Source organism: Egretta garzetta, unplaced genomic scaffold, assembly GCF_000687185.1.
Source record: "Egretta garzetta isolate BGI_Z169 unplaced genomic scaffold, ASM68718v1 scaffold416, whole genome shotgun sequence".
NCBI classification, from domain to species: Eukaryota; Metazoa; Chordata; class Aves; order Pelecaniformes; family Ardeidae; genus Egretta; species Egretta garzetta.
The window spans coordinates 1,313,501-1,338,439 of record NW_009260072.1 but is presented as its reverse complement, the minus strand read 5'-3'; the positions used below and the strand labels follow the sequence as shown (position 1 = coordinate 1,338,439).

At 38.7% G+C, this 24,939-nt stretch overlaps 1 protein-coding gene across 1 annotated transcript in view; it reads left to right on the top strand.

The window, feature by feature from the left end:
- Window positions 1–19,210: 19,210 nt before the first annotated feature.
- NCKAP5 (NCK associated protein 5) overlaps window positions 19,211–24,939 on the top strand; it is a gene marked incomplete at its 5' end in the record, with an annotated part of 153,782 nt that continues 148,053 nt past the window's right edge. Inside the window, one exon of the mRNA XM_035896719.1 lies at window positions 19,211–19,303. Within this exon, the coding sequence (XP_035752612.1) occupies window positions 19,211–19,303 (93 nt within the window). The remainder of the gene's footprint in view (window positions 19,304–24,939) is intronic.

Sequence of the window (24,939 nt, the reverse complement as noted above, 5' to 3'; positions counted from 1 at the left end):
GTTTCTGTTAAGGAGCTAAGCACTTGGCATTCTGCTGGAATTTATATGAAATCCTATCTAAGCAGGCTGCTAGTATCAAAGCAAATTTCCAGTCAGGATTTCTCCTTGTTCCTCCTTAAGTACCTGTTAGAGAGGTGCGTGTAAGCTCTGGTTCTGACTTTTTGAACAGAAGAGCCTTTCAGATTGCCTATTTGTATGTGGTAATCCTGTAAAATTTTAACTGAGTTCAAACTTTTTTTTCCTATCAGGTGCCATTTACACCATCACCTTATATCCTCATGAACTTGAGTTCTTGATTTATTTTTTTAAAGCTCTGAAACAGGCTGTTTCATACCTCGCTGGGTAGAGCGGGGTATCTTATTCTCCACTGACTGTAAGCCATGAGCCTGCTTTTTGACCTGCTGTAAATAATGCTGCCTTTGAAAAATCTCTGCTGAGGAGCCTGAACTCGTGATGCCAGCTGCTGTCTTAACCCAGTTGAGTGTTGTAGGGATGGCACCAGTGTTACCTGAAGCACGCAAAGCCCAGTCACACCAGTGATGACTGTGTCTGGCATTGCTGAGGAGTGGTGAGGGAAGGTGCTTGCACCACTGGCATTGCACATCCAGTGCTGATGCTCGGACTGCGGTTTGCAGTAATCTAGCAGCAATGTAGAGACATACACAGGTTTTAAGTGCTCTGAATTTGTATCCAAGTTAGACATCAAGCGTAGCTCAGTATGAGGAATGACACTATCTGTCTGATTTAGTGTTAAAGACCAGGCACCCTTATTTTGGTAGATATCACCTGCCTGTCCTGGCTTTATATTGCTGTCCTTCATGGAATCTGAGTAGTTTCTCAACTGAAAACAAACTCTCAATATTCAGGTATACATGTTAAATGCCAAGTATGACAAGTCTAATAGGTCAGTGAATATTCTAGCAGTTGAATCTGTTGGTGCAGCTCATACCCATCAATAGCTTTTCCCCCCTCTGTGTAATGACTGGCTGGTTGTTCTGACTGAGGTAAATCTTAGTCAACTTGGTAAATAGCCAGTCATGCATGCATCTGACTTTATTACAAATGTCACACTTACTTGCAAATTTAGTTGGTAAAAAGTTCTCCAAACTTTGGAAGAAACCTGCTTTTTTGTTAATCAGCTTCCCTGTGATGCTTAATGTACATAGCTCTCATGCTGTGATTGTATCTATAGCTGTACTAAGACAGGACAAATAATTAACTCTTATCTGGTTATTATTTCTGTTTCTATTCTGTTCTGCGTGTGCTCTTCGTATGCTGGGGAAAGTCATAGAAAAAATTAATGCTTAGAGACAAATACCTTATAATTCATCTTTGCATCACTCTTTAAATTTTGGGATTACAGAGCAAAGATTAAACCAATCCGGAGAGTTCGTATTGTGGACTAAGATGTAAAAGAATGTCTTTACATTATTAAAGAAAATAGGAGGCAAAGTACAGTTGATGTGGTTTGGTAGTAAAGGACTAAGCTGAGCTGCTGAGTTTTGTTGCTGACTAAATTATTAACCCAGCCATATTGCTGTCACTGAAATGGGAAAGGAAGTTTGAACCCTTCTGACTGACTGACTCTAGGCAATTTACCTAACTTTTCCTGTGCCTTTTATTTTTACCAAAAATGTGAAAGCTTTTAGGATAAAACACAGGGTGTGAGAAGTGCTGAATGATTTTGGATGTCTTGTTTCTTGGTTGCCCAGCATAAGGCTTGCTAAAATGTCCTTGGTTTCCCATGGTAGAGGTTTATTGGTGTGAAACATATGCCTGTTTAAAGTTGACTCAGAAAAGACAGCGTATACAGTACACTTGCTAGTTTTGAAAAACTTTTGTAATGGGCAGGTGTTCATATAAGTGTAAGATACTGTTCAAGCATAGATTCCCATCATTAGCTCTTGGCACCTAGAACAACTCAAAATTATGTTTGACTATTTAATTGTGGGATTATAAGGGTGAATTAAGTTATAAAGGTAAAGGAATATGGGATATCTTTATATCATCAGAATATAGGAATATGTGATTTTTATATTCACAGTTGAAAACTTGTTTATTATAAGGCACGTTTGTACTAGATATGCACCCGTCTATTAGATGTACTGATAATATACAGTCTTTTAGGTTTATTAACCATTTTTCAGTCCTTATTGCTTGTTAACACTCAGGCTCCTCCAGTTTGTATTCACCTTTATATTGTTTGTCAGCAGGTACTTAAAACAACTCTCTTAACAGCAGCAGCCTCTGATAAATAATAAATAATACTCAGTAATAAAATGAGTAGATGATTGCTTACATTTTAAGTTAACAATAGGTTTTTTCTCTCTCTGTAATTTTTCATCAGTGATAGATTGAAAGATTTGTTCCCAAATGAGTTTAAATCCAGAAGCTTTCCACTTGCTCAAAGAGGTGTGGATATAATCTATAAAATCAAGATGTATTTGCTCAAATTTTAAAAGATTTGTCTTTAGCAAACAGTGTTAGGAGTCAAACACTGGAAACGATCACTCCACCAGGTATAGATTTGTCTCTCTTCCTCCCAATAGACTATTTTCCATATGGAGGTGCATCAGTGTAAATAGCAAAACAAAGAAGCCTGTGTTTTACAGAAGAATGTGGCCTTTATTGCAAAATTACTTACCCTATTCTTTCAGCAATTCCAAATATTGTTGGATTTATAATTTTTACATTTCCAAACAGTAAGTTTATTTTTTTTAGCAGGTTTAGTTTATGCCATTTGCAGGGCAAGCAATTTTTCAAAACATACAATGTGCTTAGTGGCATGAACAGCAAATGAGAGCTTAGGATGTGGAAGATTAAGGAAATCTATTACACTTCCCTTTAGTAATCTGAAATTACTTTGAAATGAATCATTAGCAATGAGCTTAACAAAGGTGTAAAAATACTGTGCTAGCACTCTGCTAATAAAAATACTGTCAGCATCTTTATTTTATAATAATCTTGAACTAAAAATGCTGTTTAGAAAACACTAATAAAACAGGCAAATAAGGATATTTTACAAATTACTATTATAGCAGTTATTTTAAAAATAAAGTGAACATGGATGATCTAAAATAATTCAGTTTCATTTTAGTGTCATTGTACAGTAAATCCCAGTATTAGATTTTCTGCAAGATGACATTGCTTGCATTTGTGTTAAGTAGGATTTTCTTTGCTGTAAAGGTAACCAGCAGATAGATCTACACTGTAAGCACTGCACTGGTGTGAAAAAACAGTGTCTGGTCCGGATGCAGTTTTTTAGCAGAGATACGATATTTGCCCTCTTGCTTTATTCTTCCTTCTGCCTCCTATTGCCTGTCGTTGTATCTAAAGCTAACGAGGCTGGCAAGAACTATGTTTTCCAAACAGGTTTGGCCCATGCTGGTTTCCATTAGCCAGAGCACACCCTGAGCGTCTCTGCCCAGCTTGTCTGCGGCAGCAGGAGGGCACAATGCTGACTTGGCCTCTCTGGGTTGCATCTGTCATAAGCACGATCTTTTTTTCCTTATAACAACATTAAAACCTGAGTGGATTATTCTAATTGTGTCATAAAACTTAGCTTAACATCATAACCAAGCGAGCAGGAGTCCTAGTTGTCTCCTATACCCACAGGTTATATTGCATTTGTATAAGTGGCTAAGAGTCCTGCGTTTTCACCTGCCCAACTATGGCTATAAACGGACCTGACATAGCTTCTTCTCACATGAATAGAATTCCCTGTCATGCACAAGATTTCCTGCCCTATGTAGCGTTTTTACTCATGATAAAGGTAAACTGTTCTTCCTTTCTGAAGAACAAGTGGAATTTTTAAAGCTTTGGTACTGTGAGATGTTGCTGTTCGGCACTTACCCTGCTTTCACTGCATGTCCAACCCATCCTCTCTTTCATGTATCATTCCATTTTTTTTGTTGTTGTTATTGCCCTTTTCCCCTCCTGGACATGGATATCTAAATTGGTTTTTCAGAAATTGGTCTCCTGCATTGTAATGCTGTATTATAAGATAACGATTGTTTTCTTTCAAGTTTTTGTAATATTTAAGTAAGGATTCAAAAAGATCTTTTTCTTTGTGGTGATTCTTGCTTAGAGGGGAAAAAAAGTCCCTCAGGAGAGCTACTAAATTATTTCTTAGTAAGGCAGGCTTGTGAGGCTTTGTTTCCACCAGATTAGCTAAAATACATGCTGTCTGTTCACTTAAAGTCACAAAGGCCCCGATTCTATGAAATGAACTGTTAAGTTCAATGGAATGACTTCTGCCCAAAGTTATTCAATTTTGCAATAATTCATGCCAGTACAGTTTGAAGCTGGTAGACATAGTAGTTTCCAGAGTCATCAAATTTTTCTGTATTCCACTGACATAAACTCAGAATCTTGCAAAACGCTGAACTCCTTGGGTTATGAGTATTTCCTGAGGTTTTCACAGTAGACATTTATGTCCAGTATCTGTTCTGTAAGTCCAGGAAAGAAGTGCCTAACTAGTTCACAACTGAAGAATTTTAATTGCCAAGCCCAATTCTCTGAGGTATCTTAACATAAATGTACTTATTCCTAAGGTGATCTTCCGCTTTCATGGTAGCACAGATTGCATGGTAACAGTTTATAGCAAACTGTTGATATTAATATGCCATCTAATGTTCATTTCTGAAGCCTGAAATGTAGGCTTTGTATGTTATGTTTGCTGTTCTTTGGCTAAACTTTTGCCTTGTGAATATACCAGCCTTCTTTTCTCTGCAGTAATGCTGTTCTGCTTTGCACAGGTTGAGGAGATTGAGGATGTGTCCCCTGAAACTGAAATCCCTGAAGCTTTTTATGTAGCTGAGCCTATTTGGTTCATATTCCAAAGGATGATGGAATATGATCCACTGTTTGGGTTCATGAAAGCTGATTAAAATTGCATCTTCATATATTTATTCTGAATGCTGCTTCTGAAAGATGAAAGCACAGAAACGAAGGTCTTTTCTTTATAGAGCACAGATGGCAAGGATTTACATTTCTCAAAACTTGCGTGTTATCTCAGACCTGATCACAGAAACAGCCCTGCTCTCAAAGGGAGGGAGTTAATATTGGAACACTTTTTCCATATCTGATGAATCTTTGATTAATGCTTCACTGGTATTTATTGTCATCATAAAGCTGTTATGAAATAGAAACTGTTAAATCGATTTTCAGAGGAAAATCTGAAACAAAGCCACAAAGGTAGGCTATGATAGTGTGAAGTCTTGAAGAGGGGATTCTCAAATCTTAGGCTGATGTGTTAACTGCTGGATCTTCCTTTCTGAAGCAAATGTGGTTTGAGTTGATTTTGTTCTCTGTTTTAGATATTGTGGAAAAAGTAAATCCTAAATAGTCATGTTAAATACTTTTACAGAGGAAAAATATCCCTGTAGGAAACACTGATAAGCTTCCCAATAAATACTGCTTTTATAAATGACCTAACCTTTGTTTCACTTTAGTCGTGTCGTATGAGAAGTAAACAGGGTAATGTTCAACTAGTGCATTATTTAGAGATTTTTGGAGTACATTTTGAAAGCCTCATACAGAGCTCTGTCCACAGGATTCCCATTAAACACAATGGGAGCCACATGGCTAAAATCCTGCAGAGCAGTTCGAAAATGTATCCCGTGCTGTGCTGAAGATAGATGATTAAAGAATGAGTGCTTGAGCAGGGAGGAGGGAGTGATGTTGTGATTCTCCATTTAGGGCTCTAGTTAGACTAAAAATCCTGCTGTAAGCCCTTCTTAAATGACCTTCTGTTGGAAGTCTGAGCTAATAGCTCTCCTGTTTCTGCAAAAAAAAAATACCAATACGTTACGAATAATTACAATAAACATTTGCACCTTAGAGATATCTAGGTGTCCTTTCACTTCTCCTTATGCTTACCTTTTTATTGCTGTTCCACATCATTCTTTTTCTGTTTTCTTACATCTTGCTTACATTTTCATGTCCTTTTTTCTTCTCCTCAATGTTCTATTACATCTTTTATGCTGCTGTTGCCTTCATTTCTGGTCCTCATGTCTTGTGCTGTTCTCTTCCTCTCCATTCTCTCCTTAAGATGCTTTCTCAGTTTTTTCCTCTGCTTTTCTCCTCTGTTCATAAGTTTTTCCTTCATCTCTCTTCTCCTAAGCCAACTCTTAGTTTGTCCAGTTGCTGCACTTTGTTGGCCAAAGTAATGAGATATGCTTTCCCAGAGCCCTTTACTCACCCCACTATTCCTTTTGTTTTCCATGTTGATAGCTGGCCATCTCTCTAAAGTGTCCTTTACTCTTCTCACCAGATTTCTGGCATCATATGACTTACCTCCTGAACCTGTGAGGTGAGCAAGATTTCAAATACTGTGCACAGGGGCAACATTCTGCATGACTTCAGCATGGGGAAGATGGGAGCAGGCAGTAGTGGAAGCATATAGATGCAGCAAAGAGCCAGCATTCTTTCCATATATTTCAGTGCAAATCCTACATACAGAAACTTTCCCCTGCTTTTATTCAGTTTGTCTCCAGGATAATGCAATTTAAGGAGATGGGCTTCAATAGTGATGAATTTGGCGTTTTGAGCCTGTGTATTCTGGTGTGGTTTTTTCCTGTTGTTACTTTCCACAATGGATAATGACTATGACAGAGTAATGTGTTTGGAAAGATACGGGGAGTGCTTTATGGTGCTTAACACAGAGGCATGAAAGTATCCCTGCCTTTTTTTTTTTTTAATGCAGCTGTTCTTTCTTCTTGCCTCTCATTTGCAACTTGATATTCTTTTTCTTCCCTTCTTTTTCTTATCTTCTTTTGCTTTTGGTAGGCTTGCACACATACAGAAAGGGAGAACATTAAAAGTTATTAATGACAAAATACATCTAGGTCCTTCTTGGGTTTTTTGTGACCAGTTCATGAATAGTTTAATTCAGCCCTTCTTGTTTGTTGGCATCAAAGCTGATGATGCTGTATATGATGCTTTTCCAGCCCTCTTCGGTGTGCATTGTCATGTATTTTTATTGCCTCATTATCAACTGCTGGTTTGTAGAAGAGCTGTCAATATAATTTTAGACACTACCACTACCTAATGATATAGGTAATTAAGCCCTTGGAGACCCTTATTCTACCCATATATTACTTGTTTAGGCCATTTTGCTATGCTGCTAGAGTCTGGAAATCTACAACCAGTAAGCTTTCATTCATATGTCTCCAACATGACTTGCTTTTATTCTTGTTTCCTTACCACCTGAAATTTAAGACTGGAAGAGTAATTAATTCTTCAGCTTAGGTTTCTCTGATAGTAGATACATGTTGCTGCTTACTGAATCTGTCTTCCAGAAGGCTAAACTCCTTTTGAGCTGGGCACCTTTAGAATAGGAAACTGTGTTGTTCTGGGGCAGCGCTGCAGGAAACCCGCATGGAAGGAGGCATTTTTCAGGCTCAGGAGTAGATACTTGGCATTCTCTATCCTGGCAGTCGTTCCCGATCTACTTTGTGGAAAAACACATGGAGGCATTTATCTATTTTTCATTCCATAAGTTGGTAATTTGGTGGTTAATATGGAGGGTTTGTTGTGTGAGAAGGTTCTAGTCACACAGAGAGGGCATCAGGGCATCGCCTGTTTATGAAGGGTATGGAGAACACTCGTGATCATAGCTGATAGGCCAAGAACTGTCTCATACCCTCTGTTTGTGAATGTCTGTTTGAACATCCAAAGCAAGCTCTCTGCTGAGGAGAAAAAAGGAAAGACAAATTCTAGCTATACCTACAGCAGCACATTATCCCCGTTAGGAATTAAAATACTATCATATCCGTATCTGTAGCACAGACATCCCTTGGAATATTCCTACTCATTTCATCCATCTTTGCTGATCTTAACATGTAGCCGGAAGTCACAGCTGAAATTAAAATCTCTGTTTTTTTTCTTTTCTTACTGTAGTCTGTACGAGATGAAATTTGGAAAGGCTGAAGTCCAGAAGGTCAATAGAAATTATATTTATTAAGACTTCATGTTGTCTTTAAAAGTACTTTCAAGTGAATCTCATAGTTGGGAACCAGAATCATTGTTTCTTGCTGTTTTGTTGATTCTTGCTGCTCTTTGTATTAGTGAACATCTGAGGTGACGCATTTTGGGGGGATCACAGTTCAAAGTGGGAAACTTCCCTTTCATACGTGAGTCCTGTGTAGTTACATTTGCAGGAGTTTGGCCTTTGGGCCATTGCAGTTGGCTGTACAGTGTTAGGAAAGGGCCGATGCTGTCTTGTGAATTTGATTTTTGATGTAAGATTTAGGTTACTGAACCGAACCAGGAGTGGTTTCTTGAACGTTTATTTATTTAGAGTTAGCTCCATTAGTAGTTAGTTTTTTAAAGGCATTACATTCACAAATAACATTTTAAGGGAAAAAGAATGCAAGAATTTAATATATTTTGCAGTCTTTGCCTCTGAAGGCATCAGAGCATGTTGTATGGTGTTCAATATAATGAAACTTTCTGAACAACTTTAATGGTATGCATGCTTAGTAGTCACTTAATCAAAAGAATTATATATCTTTCTGTACAGCAATAATATGTATGCTTACTAGCCACTTAATCAGAAGAATTATGTATTTTAAGTGTTTTGCAATTTTTTAATGCTAAACAATTGTAGAATGGTGAGGTATAAATATCTCTCTATATCCTGCTACAAATCCTCCAGGTTTCATTTTAGTGCAGAAGAGCAGAAATGTCGGAATGATAAAAACACAGAACAAAGCTTTTGATACCATGTTTCATTCCAGATCGAACGGATTGTTTAAGGTTATGCGAGCACTAGCATAAGCTTTTCATATGAAATGTGTGAAATGTTAACATATCAGTAAAGAGAGAGCAAAACTGCCAATTTATTTGAAGTTACTGAGATCTTTTTTAAGATACAGAGCTCAGATCACTGATGGAAAGAACTGAAGATTTGTACAGTCATGCCAACAAAATGACATAAAGAGGACATGTCATCTGCTTGCTTAGACCCATCAGGGTGAACAGTTGGCATCCTGGGTTCTAGTGATCACTGATATTGGCAATGTTGGTTAACCTTGCTGTGCCTCAGTTTGTTCACCTGTAAGATGAAAATACAGTATATTATGTTAACCTGTGTGTTCTCAGCAGAAAAAGCTGTGGACCTCAGACGACTTACGGGCAGGGACTTAGTATATCCTGGGATGAGGCCTCACATAACTGATCTTTCTAACAGAATGGCCATGTTTACTAGCACATGGTGACTTATGGTAGTGGTGTGATTTGTCAATTAGAAGAACAAACAACTTTATGATAGATCATCCTTGGACTTTACTGCAGTTGTTCACTAATTGGAAAATGTCAATACTTAACAATGGATTTCCCAGTCATTGTGTAAATTAAAAAGTGGAACATGTTACAATAAAGAAAATATTATTATTTATTGGTTCCATGAAGCTGGGATTTTACTGATAGGAAACCATATCCACCCATCTGCACAGGGTATTGCTCACAACAGTGGAACTGTCTGAAAACTCCTGTAAGATTTGCAAAGAGGTGGAGCTGTGAGAAGAGTGAAATAACTTTATATTATGTAGAGTTTAAGATTGGAGTCCAGAATCTGGTGGCCTAAGAAAACCTTCACTGGGGAGTCAGAGATAATTTCATGCGTGTCATGGTAATTTCTGCAGAAATAATAAAAAAAAAAAAATCCCTCCTCTGTTTAGCTCTTTTCCAGCTGCTGTCTGTACTCTGGACAGCACAGGTTGGTGTCTACCACAACACTGCGCAGTCTGAGCCCGAAAGCTTCGTGATGGGCTGTGTAGCGTGAAAATGCGTAAGAACAGTTTGTCTGCATTGTGGAGGGTTCCGCAAATGCCTGTTGACAACAGACCTCGTTTTCATCTTGATTTCTCTTGTACCTACCTCAGCCTCACGAAAGCTGCCTCCCTCCACATAGCATCTTTGCTATTCATGGAAAACACATAGGAATTTATGTGGCTGTGTGAAGGTGGTCTTGGTACCCCCTTGAAGCTTTTTAGGAACAAGAGCTTTTTAATTTTGAGTGGCTTTACATTCCCATAAGTAACTTCAAGCAATAGTGTTTTGTTTGTGTCAAGGTGCTTATATGCAATATTAAATATGTGTATTTGGAGGACCTGGTAGATACATCTATCATCTATCTATATATTTGCAACTATGGAAAAACAAATACTTGTTTAAAATGTAGCAAACAAGAAAAAAAGTAAAATACACATTATTTGAAATTGGAAATATTTGCAGTCTGGTTGTATAGTTGTCTGTAATTTTTCTGATGCTTTTAGTTATGCTGCAACACTCTGACTATTTCTGCTGCCTCCAGCATGAATAGAGTTTGAACTTATGAGCATACGTTTAAGCTGACACGAGAATTAGCTTTCTGTAGGTGTCTGGTTCTATCCACTTAAAGTTAATGAAAATATCTTCTGTCCTAAGGTCCCAAATATGCTACTGGGGAATTGTAGGAGGGAGATTCCTTCCATTTGAAAAATCCTTTCAGTTCCCTGTGAGAAGCTTTCCTGTGAGAAGCTTTTCTGTGAGGCTTAGTCTTAGACTTTTTTTTTGCCTGTAACTTACAAAATCATATACAGGGCTGGTGACAGAAGACACCCATACAGTCCATGTGGCATTTGTCTGTCTGTCAACACAGAAATAAACATTACCACTGGTTTCTATTGCAGTTCAGAAACTTTGTGCTGTAGGTATAAGTTTGATGAGTGAAATCTGTATGGCTTAAAGAGACAACAGAAACATTCCCAACATTTCCTGGCTCCGATGATAGTTAGAGCAGTTTCAGAGAAATGTCAGGTCTGCCATTGTGTGATAACAGAATTCAGACTTGTGTGGGAGCAGTGATCGCCAATGCTGAGGTCTTTCAAAATCCTACCCTACTGCTCTGAGGCTCAAGGCACATACTCACGTTATTTTAAGGATACCTTGACATTTTCCAGTGGGTTCAATGGTCAGTGCTTCAACTAAGTAGATCTTGTGTTCAGTCTTTCGATTCTGTGTACTTTTTCAAGTGGCAGTATAGTCCAGCAGGCAGAGCACCTGATTATGTTGTCCACTCAAAAAAAGGATCCTTCTCCATCGTGTAAACAGAACTTGAAACCTGATTCATTCCAGCATGGCCTTGCAATAGTTGCCATCATCATGCACAAGATACTGTATTTAATGTGCTACTCTTCTTTAGACAGCTTGCCATTTAGGCAACAGCTTGAGCATGCTTCGAGTATGTTTTTAAAAACAAAGGTTTAGCATGAGTATGTGAAAGGAGCATGGCTCGTGCAGTTTGGATGTGCCATTAGTGAATGCCACAGGGTTGAAATGGCTGCTCAGAGCCCATGCTGGGGAAAGGGCCATGATGGTGCTGCAGGAGAATTTGCCATGGTATTTCTGGATTGATAAGCGCCTGCACTGATGAACAGAAAGAATAAATATAAATTATACATTATATGTGTGTCTTTCTGTTGCTATTATGGAGGATATTATTACTTTATTTTCCAACTGAAATATTAAGGATGGATATTGTGCATTCTGTAGGCTTTGCCCAGCACGCTGCTATAAGGGATGTACCAGTGTTGTATCCTAAGCAGAACTGAAAATGCAGAGAAAACCCCTTGGGGTTTAAAGCCTCAGCATTTCCCATCTGTCAATTCTCTTTTTAAGTTTATCACGTATCTGTTTTCACTTCTCTCTTTGCTTTTTTTTATTCCATTTTCAATATCTAAATTCTTGGGAGAAGCTTGTGTCTGTCTCCTGGCTACCCACCCATTAGACGCAGTGGCCTAACCGTGTGCTGCGGGCTCTCTGCAGTGGGTGCACTGAGAACAGCAGGCTTGGACACAGCCCCAGGATCCACCCTGGGGATCACAGTGGCTCATGGAGGAGAGCAGAGGGCCTCGGGGCTGTAGGTGTGGCTGTCAGGTCACTGCACGGTCTGGAGATGAGCCTGCAGGTCGGGGGAGAGCTGAGGAGATACAGCCATACAGCCATATCCAGAGGTAATGGAAATCCTTGGGGCCAGAGGGGAGTAGGCAGAGCCTGCAGCTCAGAAAGCTACTAATTTAATTGAAACCAGGTAGAAGGAAAGACACTCGTGCAAGGATGCAGTGAACAGGAGCTGTTGTTCAATGAGCTCTCTTTGTTTCTGTTATGTCTTGTAAAGCTGCTTTCATATTTTTCCTGCTTAAAAAAAGATGTTTAATCTAAAACCTGGGGGGGTTTATTTGTTCAGGATGGGGTGTTGTGTGTGTTTGTTTACTTTGAAGCCTTTTGGTAGTTTGAGGAACTCACTGTAAGGAGAAAGTCTAACCTGATCCATTGGAGAGCTTTGAATGGAGTGGTGGGGGGAGTGAGATGCAGGTAACCCCAAACCTGAAGTTTGAAACTACATATCAGTAAGCACACAAATTAATGTGGGACCCAAGTCAGACAGAAGCTTTTTGTTTGGTTGGATTGTGGGTTTGGGGGCAGAGCTGCAAGGCTTGGACAGAGAATTCTGCCACCAAAGCCAGACAGATTGCAGTCTCCAAAGAAACAACCAAAGTCCAGCTGGCGAAAATGCTGGCTGGTTCACAGGTGAACCAAGAGCTGAAAGATCTGAGAAACCACATGGGAACCTGTTCCTTGGTCCATGATCCCTTGGTAGGGAGGGATCAGACAGCTCAAGGTGCTGAAACCCAGGCCACGTCTCCAGGGAGGGTATAACTAAAAATAGAAGTCAGGAAACTTAAGATGGAGAGTCCCTAGGAGAGAGGCAGGAAGCTTCACTGTCTCACAGATAGGAGCTGGAAGAAAATACCCACCTGAGAATTTTGATTACACAGTAGTAAGTTAAGCTAAAGATGGAGAAAGATACATTATTGATATTTTCCTCTAAGACTTCAAAAAGAGTCCTGCACCTGCTGCATGGCATGAGGAGATGGAAAATGCTGAAATACAAACTTTAACTGCTGCAGTAAAATTCTATAGAAACCTTTGGATATGTCTGTGTAAGACTGTAAGACAGTATTGTTGAAGGAATTCTTGTGACATGCATTTGAAATAACCCCTGAGTACTGTCACCTCAGCTTGAGGGTGATGAAAAGGGAAGGTGATAGCACCCAGCAAAAGGTAGCTGCCAGCCCGTGGAAATCTTGAAGGAATTAGGTCAATGGCGAAGGGGTTGAAACTGTCATGCACCTCCTAGAGCTGGAACAACTGCATGCTACCTGTCCCTTGGAGGGAGAAACATAAAAAGGGCTGTGTGGGACACAGCTGAACAGAGCAAGGGCTATAGGGAGTATTTATTCTCTATGCTAGAAGGGGAATCAAGGGTCAGGGTATATGGGAAAGATTTTTTTCAAGGAAAGCTTGCTCTGTCAAGGAAAGGTTTTAGGTCTAGGGTGATCAAACCCCTCTAAGGGGTTTACTAGAGGACCAGAGAACAGGTTTCCTCTTCAGTGAGACAGGACATAAAGGCATGTCCTTCACAGTTGTCCTGGTTTCAGCTGAGATAGAGTTAATTTTCTTCCTAGTATCTGGCATAGTGCCGTGTTTTGGATTTAGGATGAGAATAACGTGATAATGCACTGATGTTTTAGTTGTTGCTGAGCAGTGCTTACACCAGTCAAGGTGGTGGTGGTGGTAGTAGTAGTAATAATAATAATAATAATAAATAATAATAATAATAATATATATAGTATACACAAAACAAGTGATGCGCAGTGCAGTTGCTCACCACCTGCTGACTGATGCCCAGCCCGTCCCAAGCAGCAATCGCTGCCCTCCGGCCAGTTCCCCCCAGTTTATGTACTGAGCATGATGTCATACCATGTGGAAGAGCCCTTGGGCCAGTTGGGGTCAGCTGTCCTGGCTGTGCCCCCTCCCAGCTTCTTGTGCATCTCCAGCCTTCTCAGTAGAGCATGGGAAGCCGAAAAATCCTTGACTACTGTAAGCACTACTTAGCAACAACTAAACCATCAGTGTGTTATCAACATTATTCTCATTCTAAGTCCAAACCACAAGACTATGTCAGCTCCTAGGAAGAAAATTAACTCTATCACAGCTGAAACCAGGACAACAGTTGAGCAGTTGGGCAGAGAAAATCCTCGTCGCGTGTGAAATTACTGTGCCAGACTGCGAGGGACATCTCTCTCACGGAAGGGAATCAATAAACCTAACTGAAAGGGGTCTGAAAAATCTTTTGGGGAAGTGGCAAATATATGGGGAAGGTTTTGCAGAGTTGGAGGGCTGAGAGAATTCATGTGGCTCCTTGCATTAGTGTACTTGAGGAAAAAGTAATTCCCGTGTAGTCTTAAAATCTGTTCCTGGGAAGAACCCCAACAAAATAGCTTATGGCTTTGGTCCACTTGAAATGACAGAACTGGGAGAGGCACAAAGCTGGCAGGTTTTCTGACCGTTTCCCAGCATTGCTGGGGAACGGCACAAAGGATGTGTCCTTTTATGAAGGTGATGGTCCTGAGAAAATTGGGAGGAAAGTCAGGAACTTAACTGCCTACCAGTGATGCATCATCCCCAGCAGGGTCTGTCTCGCCTGGCCTGGATGAAACTGCTCTGGCGCATGCCGTGATTTGCAGCAGTGGGGCCAGGCAGGAGATGGATGCAGCAGAGCTGTCAGAAACATAACATCAAGAAGTTTTAAAAGCAAGTATGCCACAGCTCGGTGGGTCCTTGCAGGCAGGTCCTGGCTTCCAGACAAGATTTGAATTGCAGCAAAAATACAGAGGAAGCTTCTTTCTGCCATCTTGGACGCCTGAGCATCTGTGCCCTGTGTGCTGTTTCCTGGGCAGGGAATGGTGTTTCCTCCTTTCCAGAGATTCCCCTGGTCCCCTTGCTCAGAAACACACAGAGAAAGAAAGCCAAAATAAATAACTGTACATTGCATTTGGATTGATCTCCTGGTATTCTCTCAGCAGCACAGGACAAATTAAATTTTTTAAATGTAGGAATGACTGTTTTTATTTCAGGAGTAATAGCAGCAAGGATCATAAATTCAAGACCTCGGTTCCTGACCCTACTGTGTAATTAATTTCATAAACTGCTCAACTCTGACGTAAAACTGTTTAGGTTTCTCATTCCGTTACTCTACCTGGCAAGCTGGTTCAGAGCCTCACTTTTTCAATAATGAAAAGCATCCTAATTCCAGCCTAAATGTATTTATAACCACTATATTCCCATCTTGTTTTGTCAATCATTGGCCTTGGGTTGATGTAGTTTTCTTTCTCAGTTTACTTTTTCACACTGATTCTTTTGTGGCAATCATAACAGTGTAAGCCCTTGGTCTCTTAAGTTTAGCAAGCTAAGTTGTTTAGTCTCGTCTCATGACACAGACTTTTGATTCCTCTAAATGACCTCAGAGCTGTCTCTTCACTGAATCCTCTCTGAACGAGCTGCTCCTGAACACTGGTGATGGTAATTGTATATAATATTCCAGATGAAATCTTGACAGTGCTTTCCACAGTAGCATTAACATTTTATGTTCCTTAAACTCTTATATTCTGTGAACAGACTCTGGTCTCAGAGTGCCTCATTTCTTCTTCTGCTTAATGCTTTGAGAAATTTATCCTTAGGTTAGGACTGGTGGAGGACTGTTTCCCTACTCTAAACTGACATTTTGTCAAGAAACTTAAGAAGCTTCTACATGAATTTCATCTGTTTTTCTCGTAAAGAAAACATATCTTTAAAAAAAGAAAAATTGAAAGGAACACTTCAGTTTTCTTAAAACTTCAATTTCCTATTCAAATACTAGATGTAACAAAAAATTTAATGGTACTAACAGATGATTCAGATGAACAGGCAGTAAATAGAACACTGAAGAAAGGGGAAAATAAATGTTCTTAAATAGGGACTGAAGAATGTAGACTTGGGAATGGTGAGCTTCAGAGACTGTTTTTGCAGATTGTAACAGCTTGATAGTTACATAAGATGCACAGAATCCTTGGCAAACCAGGTTTCTTAGCATAGGCCAACAAGCAGGCAGAATAGACACGTTGGGAATAGTGATTGTAGATGTAATCGGCAAGTGCTTGATGTTGGAGTGGGTCCATCTAGGATATTGGAATCATGACCAAGAGAAGATAACCTGTCATGGTTACCAGAAGGGGGAAAAATATAGGTTGGTGTGTAGAAATAGCCTTTCATAAAGCTCCTAATTTTTCTGCTTCACTTCCAAAATTTACATGTCCTTTGGATCCCTTGTTCAGGGAGCAAAACATGCGAGTTCAAGTTAAATTTATAGAGGCTTAACCATTCTTGCATTCTTTAAAAGAATTTATACTAAATCTTTCTGCCATGTACTGTCACTGTGGGGACTGTTATAGATCATAATATAACAATTGCTGTTCAATTAAGGTGCTATTAATTCATGCTTCAAAGATTCTAAGTTACAAGAAACAAGTCTCAATCATCCTGTGCCATGTTTGGTTAAGCAGTCCTTCCTAAAAATGGAAAACTGGCATGCTAGTGAAGAAGTAACAGCTTATAAACCGCAAGAGCACTGGCCATCGGAGCTTTGCAGTAAATTTGACTGTAAGCAGATTTCACCTCCTTGTTTGACAGAAACGAGTTTTCTCTTTCCATTTTCAGATATTCCATGGGTACCTAAAGCTGGTAAGATCCTCTTAGTGCTGGTTTATAGTGACGTGACCACACAGACAATGTCTCTGTTATGCCTGAGGTTCAGCTTTATGGCTGTCAACTCTTACAAACTTTTATAATAGCTGCAAACAGCAAAACAACAACAGTATCAACTGTGTTTAACTGAGTTCTTTGTTGTGTTACAAAGATTATTCTGTTGCACAGAAATCTGAGTGCTAATAGAAGGTGTTTCTAATTGCCACATGAAACTGTGTGCTCGTCAGTCCCTATAAGGCTGTTTGGTAAGATGGGCCTGTTGTCCAAAATACACAGTCTGAATTTGACTGAAGATGAAATGCATATTGAATTTCAGAATTCTTCATGAGCTGGTTTAAGTGATGATGCTAATACACAACTAGACTATATTTTCATTAATACTATTAGGCCTAAATTGAAAAACTCTAATTTTAGTGATAGTTGAATCTATTCTTTCTCCCATTTTTGCTTGTTTATTAATTTCTAAGAACTTTATGGAGGACTCGAGTTGGAACTGTGTATACATATGTAAACACAATAATTAAGAATCCTATTACATCATTAATTTAAAAATGAAATTATGATCACGTTAATAAATGAAATCTTTCAGTGAGGACTGCACAGGAATTTATATTATGGACCAAAATGATTTGTCCTTTTGTGTAAAAGGTATCCGATTAAGGTCAGCCTGAAAGCAGAAATGGTTCCAATCTGCAACTGAAAAACTGCGCCACTGTCTGTGCTAGAGATTAGAGCTGGCTTGTTTTTATTCACATTTGGTCAACAGATGGTCCAACTATTCTGTGGGCATTCTGGCAACGTAGAAGTCTGTACATCAATGACAAAAACCCATCATACGAATAAGTGAAATGTCAGTGTTTATCTGAGTAGAATGAATACCTAGTGTTGGCTTCTTGAAAAGTAGTGTAGCTGACTGACTTGAAAGGAGAAACCTAGCAAAACATCATATTATTGCTAAGTTAGCCCATACCATTCATTCTGATCAGACTGAAAGAACAGAAACAACTATGAGGCTTATATAAAAGATAATGTTATTGGCCTCTGGCCAGAGCAGTTAGCTAATATTTGCTGTCTCGCTGGATTGTTACCTTAGAAAATAAAAAAAAATTTGATACTCTGTGAGTAATTCTTCTGCTCAATTGCATTTGCAAAGAATGGTACACAAAAGTCCTGTTTCCCTAAACACAGTAGAAATAAACAACAGCAGGCAGTTTCTGGTCTGATATGCCTAGGAATACTGGCTCTTTTTTCAAGGTCACTGTTTTAATATACAGCATCTCTGGCAATATGGCTTTAAGGTGTTCCTCTCTCTCTGCTGCTTTCGTGTCACCCACACACCCATGCCACAGCAGTTTCCCTTCTCCAGCCCCTGTTCCAGCCTGGCCATTCTTCCAGCTCTATCAAGGGATGGAGACAGCTTCAAAGGAAAAGAAAAGAAAACATGAAAGTGAGGGTGAGAAAAACTGTTGCATCCACACAGCTGAAGAAGCTGTACAGGAGTGAGAATGTGCATGAGGAGATGGGGAGTGGGGAGAAGCGTGAGGACATTCATCTGGAATTGGCACTCAGCGTTTTTTTGTTGTAAAACCCAGCATCTTTGTTGTTGTGTCCATCACTGCTTCTCTGGCTTTTGATCCCTTTCTTCTTCTTACTGGTACTCACAGAGCTGAAATCAGCAGCAGTCCCAGACCCTTTATTTGTGGTCAGCCTTGGTGACATCTCCTAAGCCCACGGATTTAACTTCTGATCTACCTTGAATGGGACCAGTGTTTTGTAGGTGGCTTCTGTTATCCCCAGCGTCCTATTGTGCGAAGGAGCAGAACTCTTTATTCTGTTCAGCCTCCGTTCAGGAGGGTTAGCATTATTATCAGTTTTAACATGCTTGATGAATGTGTGTAGATCAAAGACAACTTTTGATGGTGTCTATTAACACCTTTTGAAATGAAAGTGCAAACCTTCCTTCTTTCACGGATGGAAGTGAAGTTGATTATGTTTTCATGAGATGGTAGTACCAGATTGTAGCCTACACTTGCTTTTTACATCCTTTTGAAAGGGCAGAGAAGGGTGAATGTGTTCAGCAGCTGTGCCTCTATAAACAAATGTACTGGCACACACTGCTGCACCTATAACATAGAGAGTAAATGCTAGTAATGTGTTTGACAGTCTGTCTAAATTGCACAAAACTGACAATTGGCTAGAAATACAGCAGTCGTTTGTTTTTTTTTTTTTTAATCTGACTGGTTTTGTTCCTAAATGACAGTAATTTTATCATGGTGTTTGGTTACACTGTTGACAAGGTGATGTCTTTTGCACACATTTGTTTTTAATTTTTGTAACTGAGCTCCAATAGGATTTTAACAATACAACTAATTACTGTGCATATGCAAAAGATAAAAGAGTGCCCTTAATGTGTTATTCATAACATGGAGTATGAGAACATTATAAGGCCAGGATTGTCTTTAAATATTAATTTCTTGGTAGCCATGGATGCATTAGGCTCTTGTAAAGCAGAAAAACACTGAATGCAACTCTTAATTTTTTTCCATACAGTTGACTTCTATAAATATTTTCATTCTCTAGAATGGAGGAGACAGTGAGAAATCTGCTACAGAGCCAAGGATCCCCAGGCCAGAATGGAGAAGGAACTGTCAATATCATGAAGGTATATCAGGTATCAATGACTTATTACCTGTTTTCCTGGGATAGAAAAGTTCTTTAAAACAAAAATTGCACTACTGAGTTAAACATGTCTGGTATTGTTTCCTCTACTTATTTATTAGTTACGAATACTTGTAAGTAGTGGTTGGTACCATCTACATTTTTGCAGGTGTTTTCTCACCACGGTTTTAAGGTTTTTCATTTTTATTGTCTTTGTGTTATCTGCAGTTGTTACTCCTCACAGTTAGCAGGGGACAGAGAAACTAGTTTTGGAAACTATTAAGGCACTTAATATTTAAAGTAATATATTCCAGCATCTGTAGAAAACAGATGCTTTTGACAACTTGAACTTCAGATCGTGATGGATAATTTTATCCACTCATATGCTTATTGGGTGTGAGGTTTCCATATCGATCTCAGTAGTTTCTTACTGCTGCTTGTGGCAGGTGCATTTTATCAGCCTCACTTGGGGTAGAGAGAGAGTGTGTCAGGACAGAATTTAGGAGAGCAAAGATTTTAGAGGTTTTTCAAAGAGGGAACCAGGTCTGTTTATGCTGTTTATAAGAAGGGAGAGTTTTACATTTTCCTAATATACTGCATTCTGGAAGCAGTGAACCTGAGGTGGTGGAAAGCCTTTTTAAGTATCTAGAAACAGGAATGAGATACATCCCAGTTAATCAGATATTCTGCACATGAATTCTTAACAAAAACACTTAATGAAGTCAGTCCTATCATGTATATTTTCAAACAGAATCAGCATTCCTTATAAAGATAGAAAACATTGAAATAATATATTAAAGGCTATACTAGGTTGCGATCCCTCAGATAAAACACTTTTCAAAAATTCTAGTTATATTAGTCTATTCTTACAACTGATCGATCAAAAATACAGCAATACAACTAAACAAAAATTTGTATTAAAGGGTATTTATCATTGTAATTAGATTTTCATTTTAAGCTTGGACTGAAGGGAAAAGAATCTTTTAGATTAACCTTCCAAAATAATAATTTTTTCTTGTTAAAATGATAGCCTGTAAAATTTAATTTCAGGACAAATTAAACTTTTTGTTGAAGTTATAATAGAACATTGTGCTTTTAGAAACTGGTGATAAAAGCATCTATATTTTACTCACTACCCTTTTGGGATGCAAAAATGAAACTCAGTTCCCTTCTAGCTTCACAGTTTAAATCTATACTTCCTGCTCACTCCTGCCACCGTACAGGGGGTGTTCTGAAGTGGGCTTGGTGTCAGTCTCTCCTTCGGGTGGATTACTTGTCTGTCTGCTTATAACACAGCTGGAATGATTTTATTATCTGCTTTTCTGTATGCTGTCTTGCCTTGGAAACCGCAGTAAGGTGGTACCACAATTAGGGTTTTGCTTTTGCACTTTCAAAAAGAAAAGCAATGAAGTATTTTGGTGTCAGTTGAACTGAGGGTCTGAGTGTTCTTTGTTTTTCTTTTGAGATGGAAAAAAATTAGCTATGGAGTCTTTTTTAAATTTGAAATTTTGTGTGCTGCTGCCTTAGAGGGGAGATAAACTAGTCATTCCAATTTCAATGCTTGTATATTTCTGCATGTTTTTTCCTCTATGTTTCATTTGTTTCTTAATTTTTGCAAAAGAGAGAGTTTAATTTTCTTTTCCTTTCTTTTCTATTGGGGCCATACTGACATAGGCGTTCATTGTCTTCTGCCAGCCAGGAGAATGGGTACCGTGGTGTGTTTAGTGTAAAATCTCTTGGGTTTATTTTCTGACCAACAAAAGAGCAAGGCAGTTCTGCCCAGTTAATAGCAACAACAATTCTTTATTTCCCTTCAGCTCTAGCAAACAGCCCCCTCCACCTAGAAAACTGCTGTCTAACTCTTTTTCCCCTTCTTTCTGGATATGGGGTTTTGCTTTAATCTGCTAGGTGGTAGTCAGGGCTGATTCCCCAAACCCAAGCCTAGGTCTCTTACAGAGTGGAGCCATCTCTGTCCCAGCACCTTAAACTGCCCATATACTTGTTGCTCTAAGTTTATTTTCAATCTTGTACTCCCCATTGCATAACAGCTTCCTTCTCTTCCTATTCTCTTCTTGTCCTTGGGAACATTTTCACTCATGATACCAAAGTCAGGTTGGTTTTTAGCAGTTTTCCTTTCTTCCATGTTGCCAATATGCAATTTTCTTTGCTTATGAATTTCTTTTCCTAATTCATGACTCAAAAGCAATGTTTTTGCCTTTCCTGGAGGAATAGTTAGGCGACTGCATCATATACCAGTCTGTGACTGGTAAACAGGTCAAAAATATGGAAAATTTCCATGAATGTTGTGTTTTTTCTGAATGTCTCGTTCATCCTCGCATCCCTTTTTTTCACTTTTATGGCAAACCTCTGAACAAATGGTTTGCTTCCTTGGAATTTCAAGGAATGGCTCTATTCACGTTCAAAACAGCACATTCCTGCCCTTATATAGCTACCTGCTATGCAGGTCAGAAATGGGTTCACTTGATGTGTTTGTTAGTCAGTCACATGGTAAAAACTCTGCAGTGTGATTTAGGCAACAACCACATGTAATAGTAAGAGCTAATACCTGAAAGGCTCTTCAAAACAAATAGTTCGTGAAGAATCTGTGATCTGAAATATTTATGAAGTATTTTAACATTGAAAAACATATTAATAAGCATTGTGTGAATCATTAATATGTTATTGAAACCAAATGTGTGGAAATCATGGACAGACCTATCATCTAAATATATGATGAACTTTATTGCAAATACTGTGTCCAGGTTTGGCAAGAGGCATCAGTATTGCAATAGAAGCATTTCTTTTATATCTTTCTAAATGCATTCAGGTAGTTTTTATATATTTATAAGGGTAATTCACAAATGGAAATAGAATTTAAATGTACAACCTAGGTAATGTTTCTTAAAAACGCAGAAGCATTCAAGTTTTTGGGAACTTGATAACCATATTATCGTCCTGTATTTTTAAGTGAAGTATAGATGTGAACTAATGTGAAAAAAATATTTTTATGATCTGAATTCCAAGTTATGTGTGTATATATGCATTTTCATATACATACACAAGACTTACTGAATATATAAAGACTACCATTGTTTTGAAAGCCATGTTTTACAATCAGTTACCTTATAGAAACTTATACTCTGATTCATACCAGTTCTCTGTGATTCCTACGATATGATCAGAATGATACGATCAGTACTCAGTGCAATAGAGTATCAGATTTTCCTGCAGTTGCACAACCATGTAGTTCATAACAAATGAGGACATGACCTAGGCAATCTCCAGTGCGACTTATCAACATATATCCCATATTCTCTGGCACCATGGTAAGTTAGTTTTAGTGTGTGAAGCCTGCTCAAGTTAGTATCTGAATAGTCATAAAAGATACCTCTGTGCAATAAACGCCTTTGATCTATTGACCATTGTCTACATATTTGTTTTTTTACAAATCTAATTACTGTTCTGGGATGTATGAAATTGAGTTCTTATTATAATATCAATATGCCTGACTCCAGAATAAATATTCTTGCTAATGAACATTAAATGTTGCATAGTGATCATGTTAGAAGAATAATAATAAGATGGAGCCCAGAGCGTGCAGTATTATTGCAATATTGTGTTAGGGCTTGCTGGGATTCTCACTTGAAGCAAAATATTCTAACCCTTTCCATAGAGCTAGCTGCCCTATGGGAATTTAATTTGCTGGACTTACAGATGGATGATGTGATTTCTTTAGGGTAAATGAATTTAGAAGCAGGATTGTAAATAAAATTCTCCTCTGTTACCATTTTACAGAATAATAACTGAGGGAAGATTTATAATTAATGGTCACGTAAATGTAGACAAGAATATGTGTGATTTCAATTGCCATGAACCATCACATTTCTTGCTTAAAAGTTTATTTGACTAAAAGGCTGTAGTATGTAAGGTCTTTTAAGATGTTTCCAAGAGGCATTGTCCACCCAAAAAGGAGACCATGAAAGGCCAAACCAATACCTTATATATTAATATTATTCTCATTCAAGACACAAGTACTTTGTCTAAGAGAGAGAGTAATACGCAGAAGTAATTTTGTGCAGTACTTGAGCTCACAACATTAAAACAAGCATGCTGCAGACATTCCTTCCTAGTTTTATGCTTGGACTCGATAATCTTAAAGGTCTTTTCCAACCTAAATGATTCTATGATTCTATTCTGTGATTCTGAGTTTGTCCTTGTGATTTGGATATAAAAACCTAGAGTGTCTTTCCTGTTTGATCACAATACTGGATATCTAGGTGGAGTCTTACCTGATCACTCAAAGGCTTTCAAGTGTTTTTTTTTAATTCCTTTTGACTTTATGTCAGTGTACAGTGATCAAAATAGATGAGAAAGAGAGTTTGTTGTACATTCACAATTTGTTATAATTCTGGAAATGTCAATATGTGCACTAAAGCTCAGGACAGACATGGTGCAGTCACATCGGAGAGTAAGGGCGATCTGCTGTTTAAAGCACTGTGTTTGGGAGACGAGATTTTGATTCTTCTGTTTGCTACAAATTTCTCCATTTCCTTGGACAAATTCACTTTATCTGTCCATTTTTAGCCTTTGTCTGTAAAAAGAGGATAACAATATATCATTTAATTTCTGGTATATTTAAGATGTTATCAATATATGTGAACTACTGCTTCTGTGTTAACAGGAACTGTTACAAGTACTGAGCCAGATAATGAAGAGATTAAAAAAAAAAAAAAAAAAAGCTTTTCATATTTCCTTGTAAACTTGGAAAAAGGCTTATTTCCCCAAGGAGTTTGCTTACCATACAAATACTTTTAATAGAAAAGGAATGAATTTCAAAGTGGAGCATGGATGGTCTTCAAGTGTCTATCCTGTCTTGTATTAAAAAATATGGAAGTGAGGTTTTGCTATTGGGAATTTGGGGATTTTGATGCATGAATTCGTATGAAAAACTTCGGGAAATAAAAACTTGTGACTGCAGGGATTGTAACCTTTTCAGAACCCTACTGTACTTCTTTGAGATTTACACTCCAAACAAATACTGCTCTGGGGACCAGGCACATTCTTTTGATCAGCAGGACCTAAAATCTTGGATTTTAGACAGCCTGAAACTCACCCCATCTAACGTCATGGGCCCAGTCATCCCTCAGCTTCTGTGCTAGTACAGAGCGTCTCTGACTGTGCTTGTTCACCAGCTGACATGGACTAGCCTACTTTTTAGCAGAAGGGATTTTCATCATGGTGGACAGTGTAGAGATTGACTATACAAATTCAAGAGGAGAAAGCTATGAGTAATGGGGTAGGAAGCTTGTCAAGGAGAACGATCCCTATGCTGAGGTCAGTGCTGTTGAGTCTACACCAAGAGAAGTCTGGCTCAAAGACTCCATGGGGATTACAGGTAACCTTAATAGTAGGGCACTTTTTCAGGTTTCTTTGGCCCTGGGTGCAATGGAGAAGAACAACTTGATTCCTTCCATTTCTTTCTGAAAATGGTATGTGTGCTGTCTCATTTTTCCTTCACTGCTCATTTCAGCACCCATCTGATTACACTGACATCAAAGTAGTGGCAGACAGTTTGAGCAATTGCAGCCAAAGCATTTTGATGGGCTCTTCTCGCCGAGTAAGAGCAGGGTAGGTGACTGGTTCAGCTCT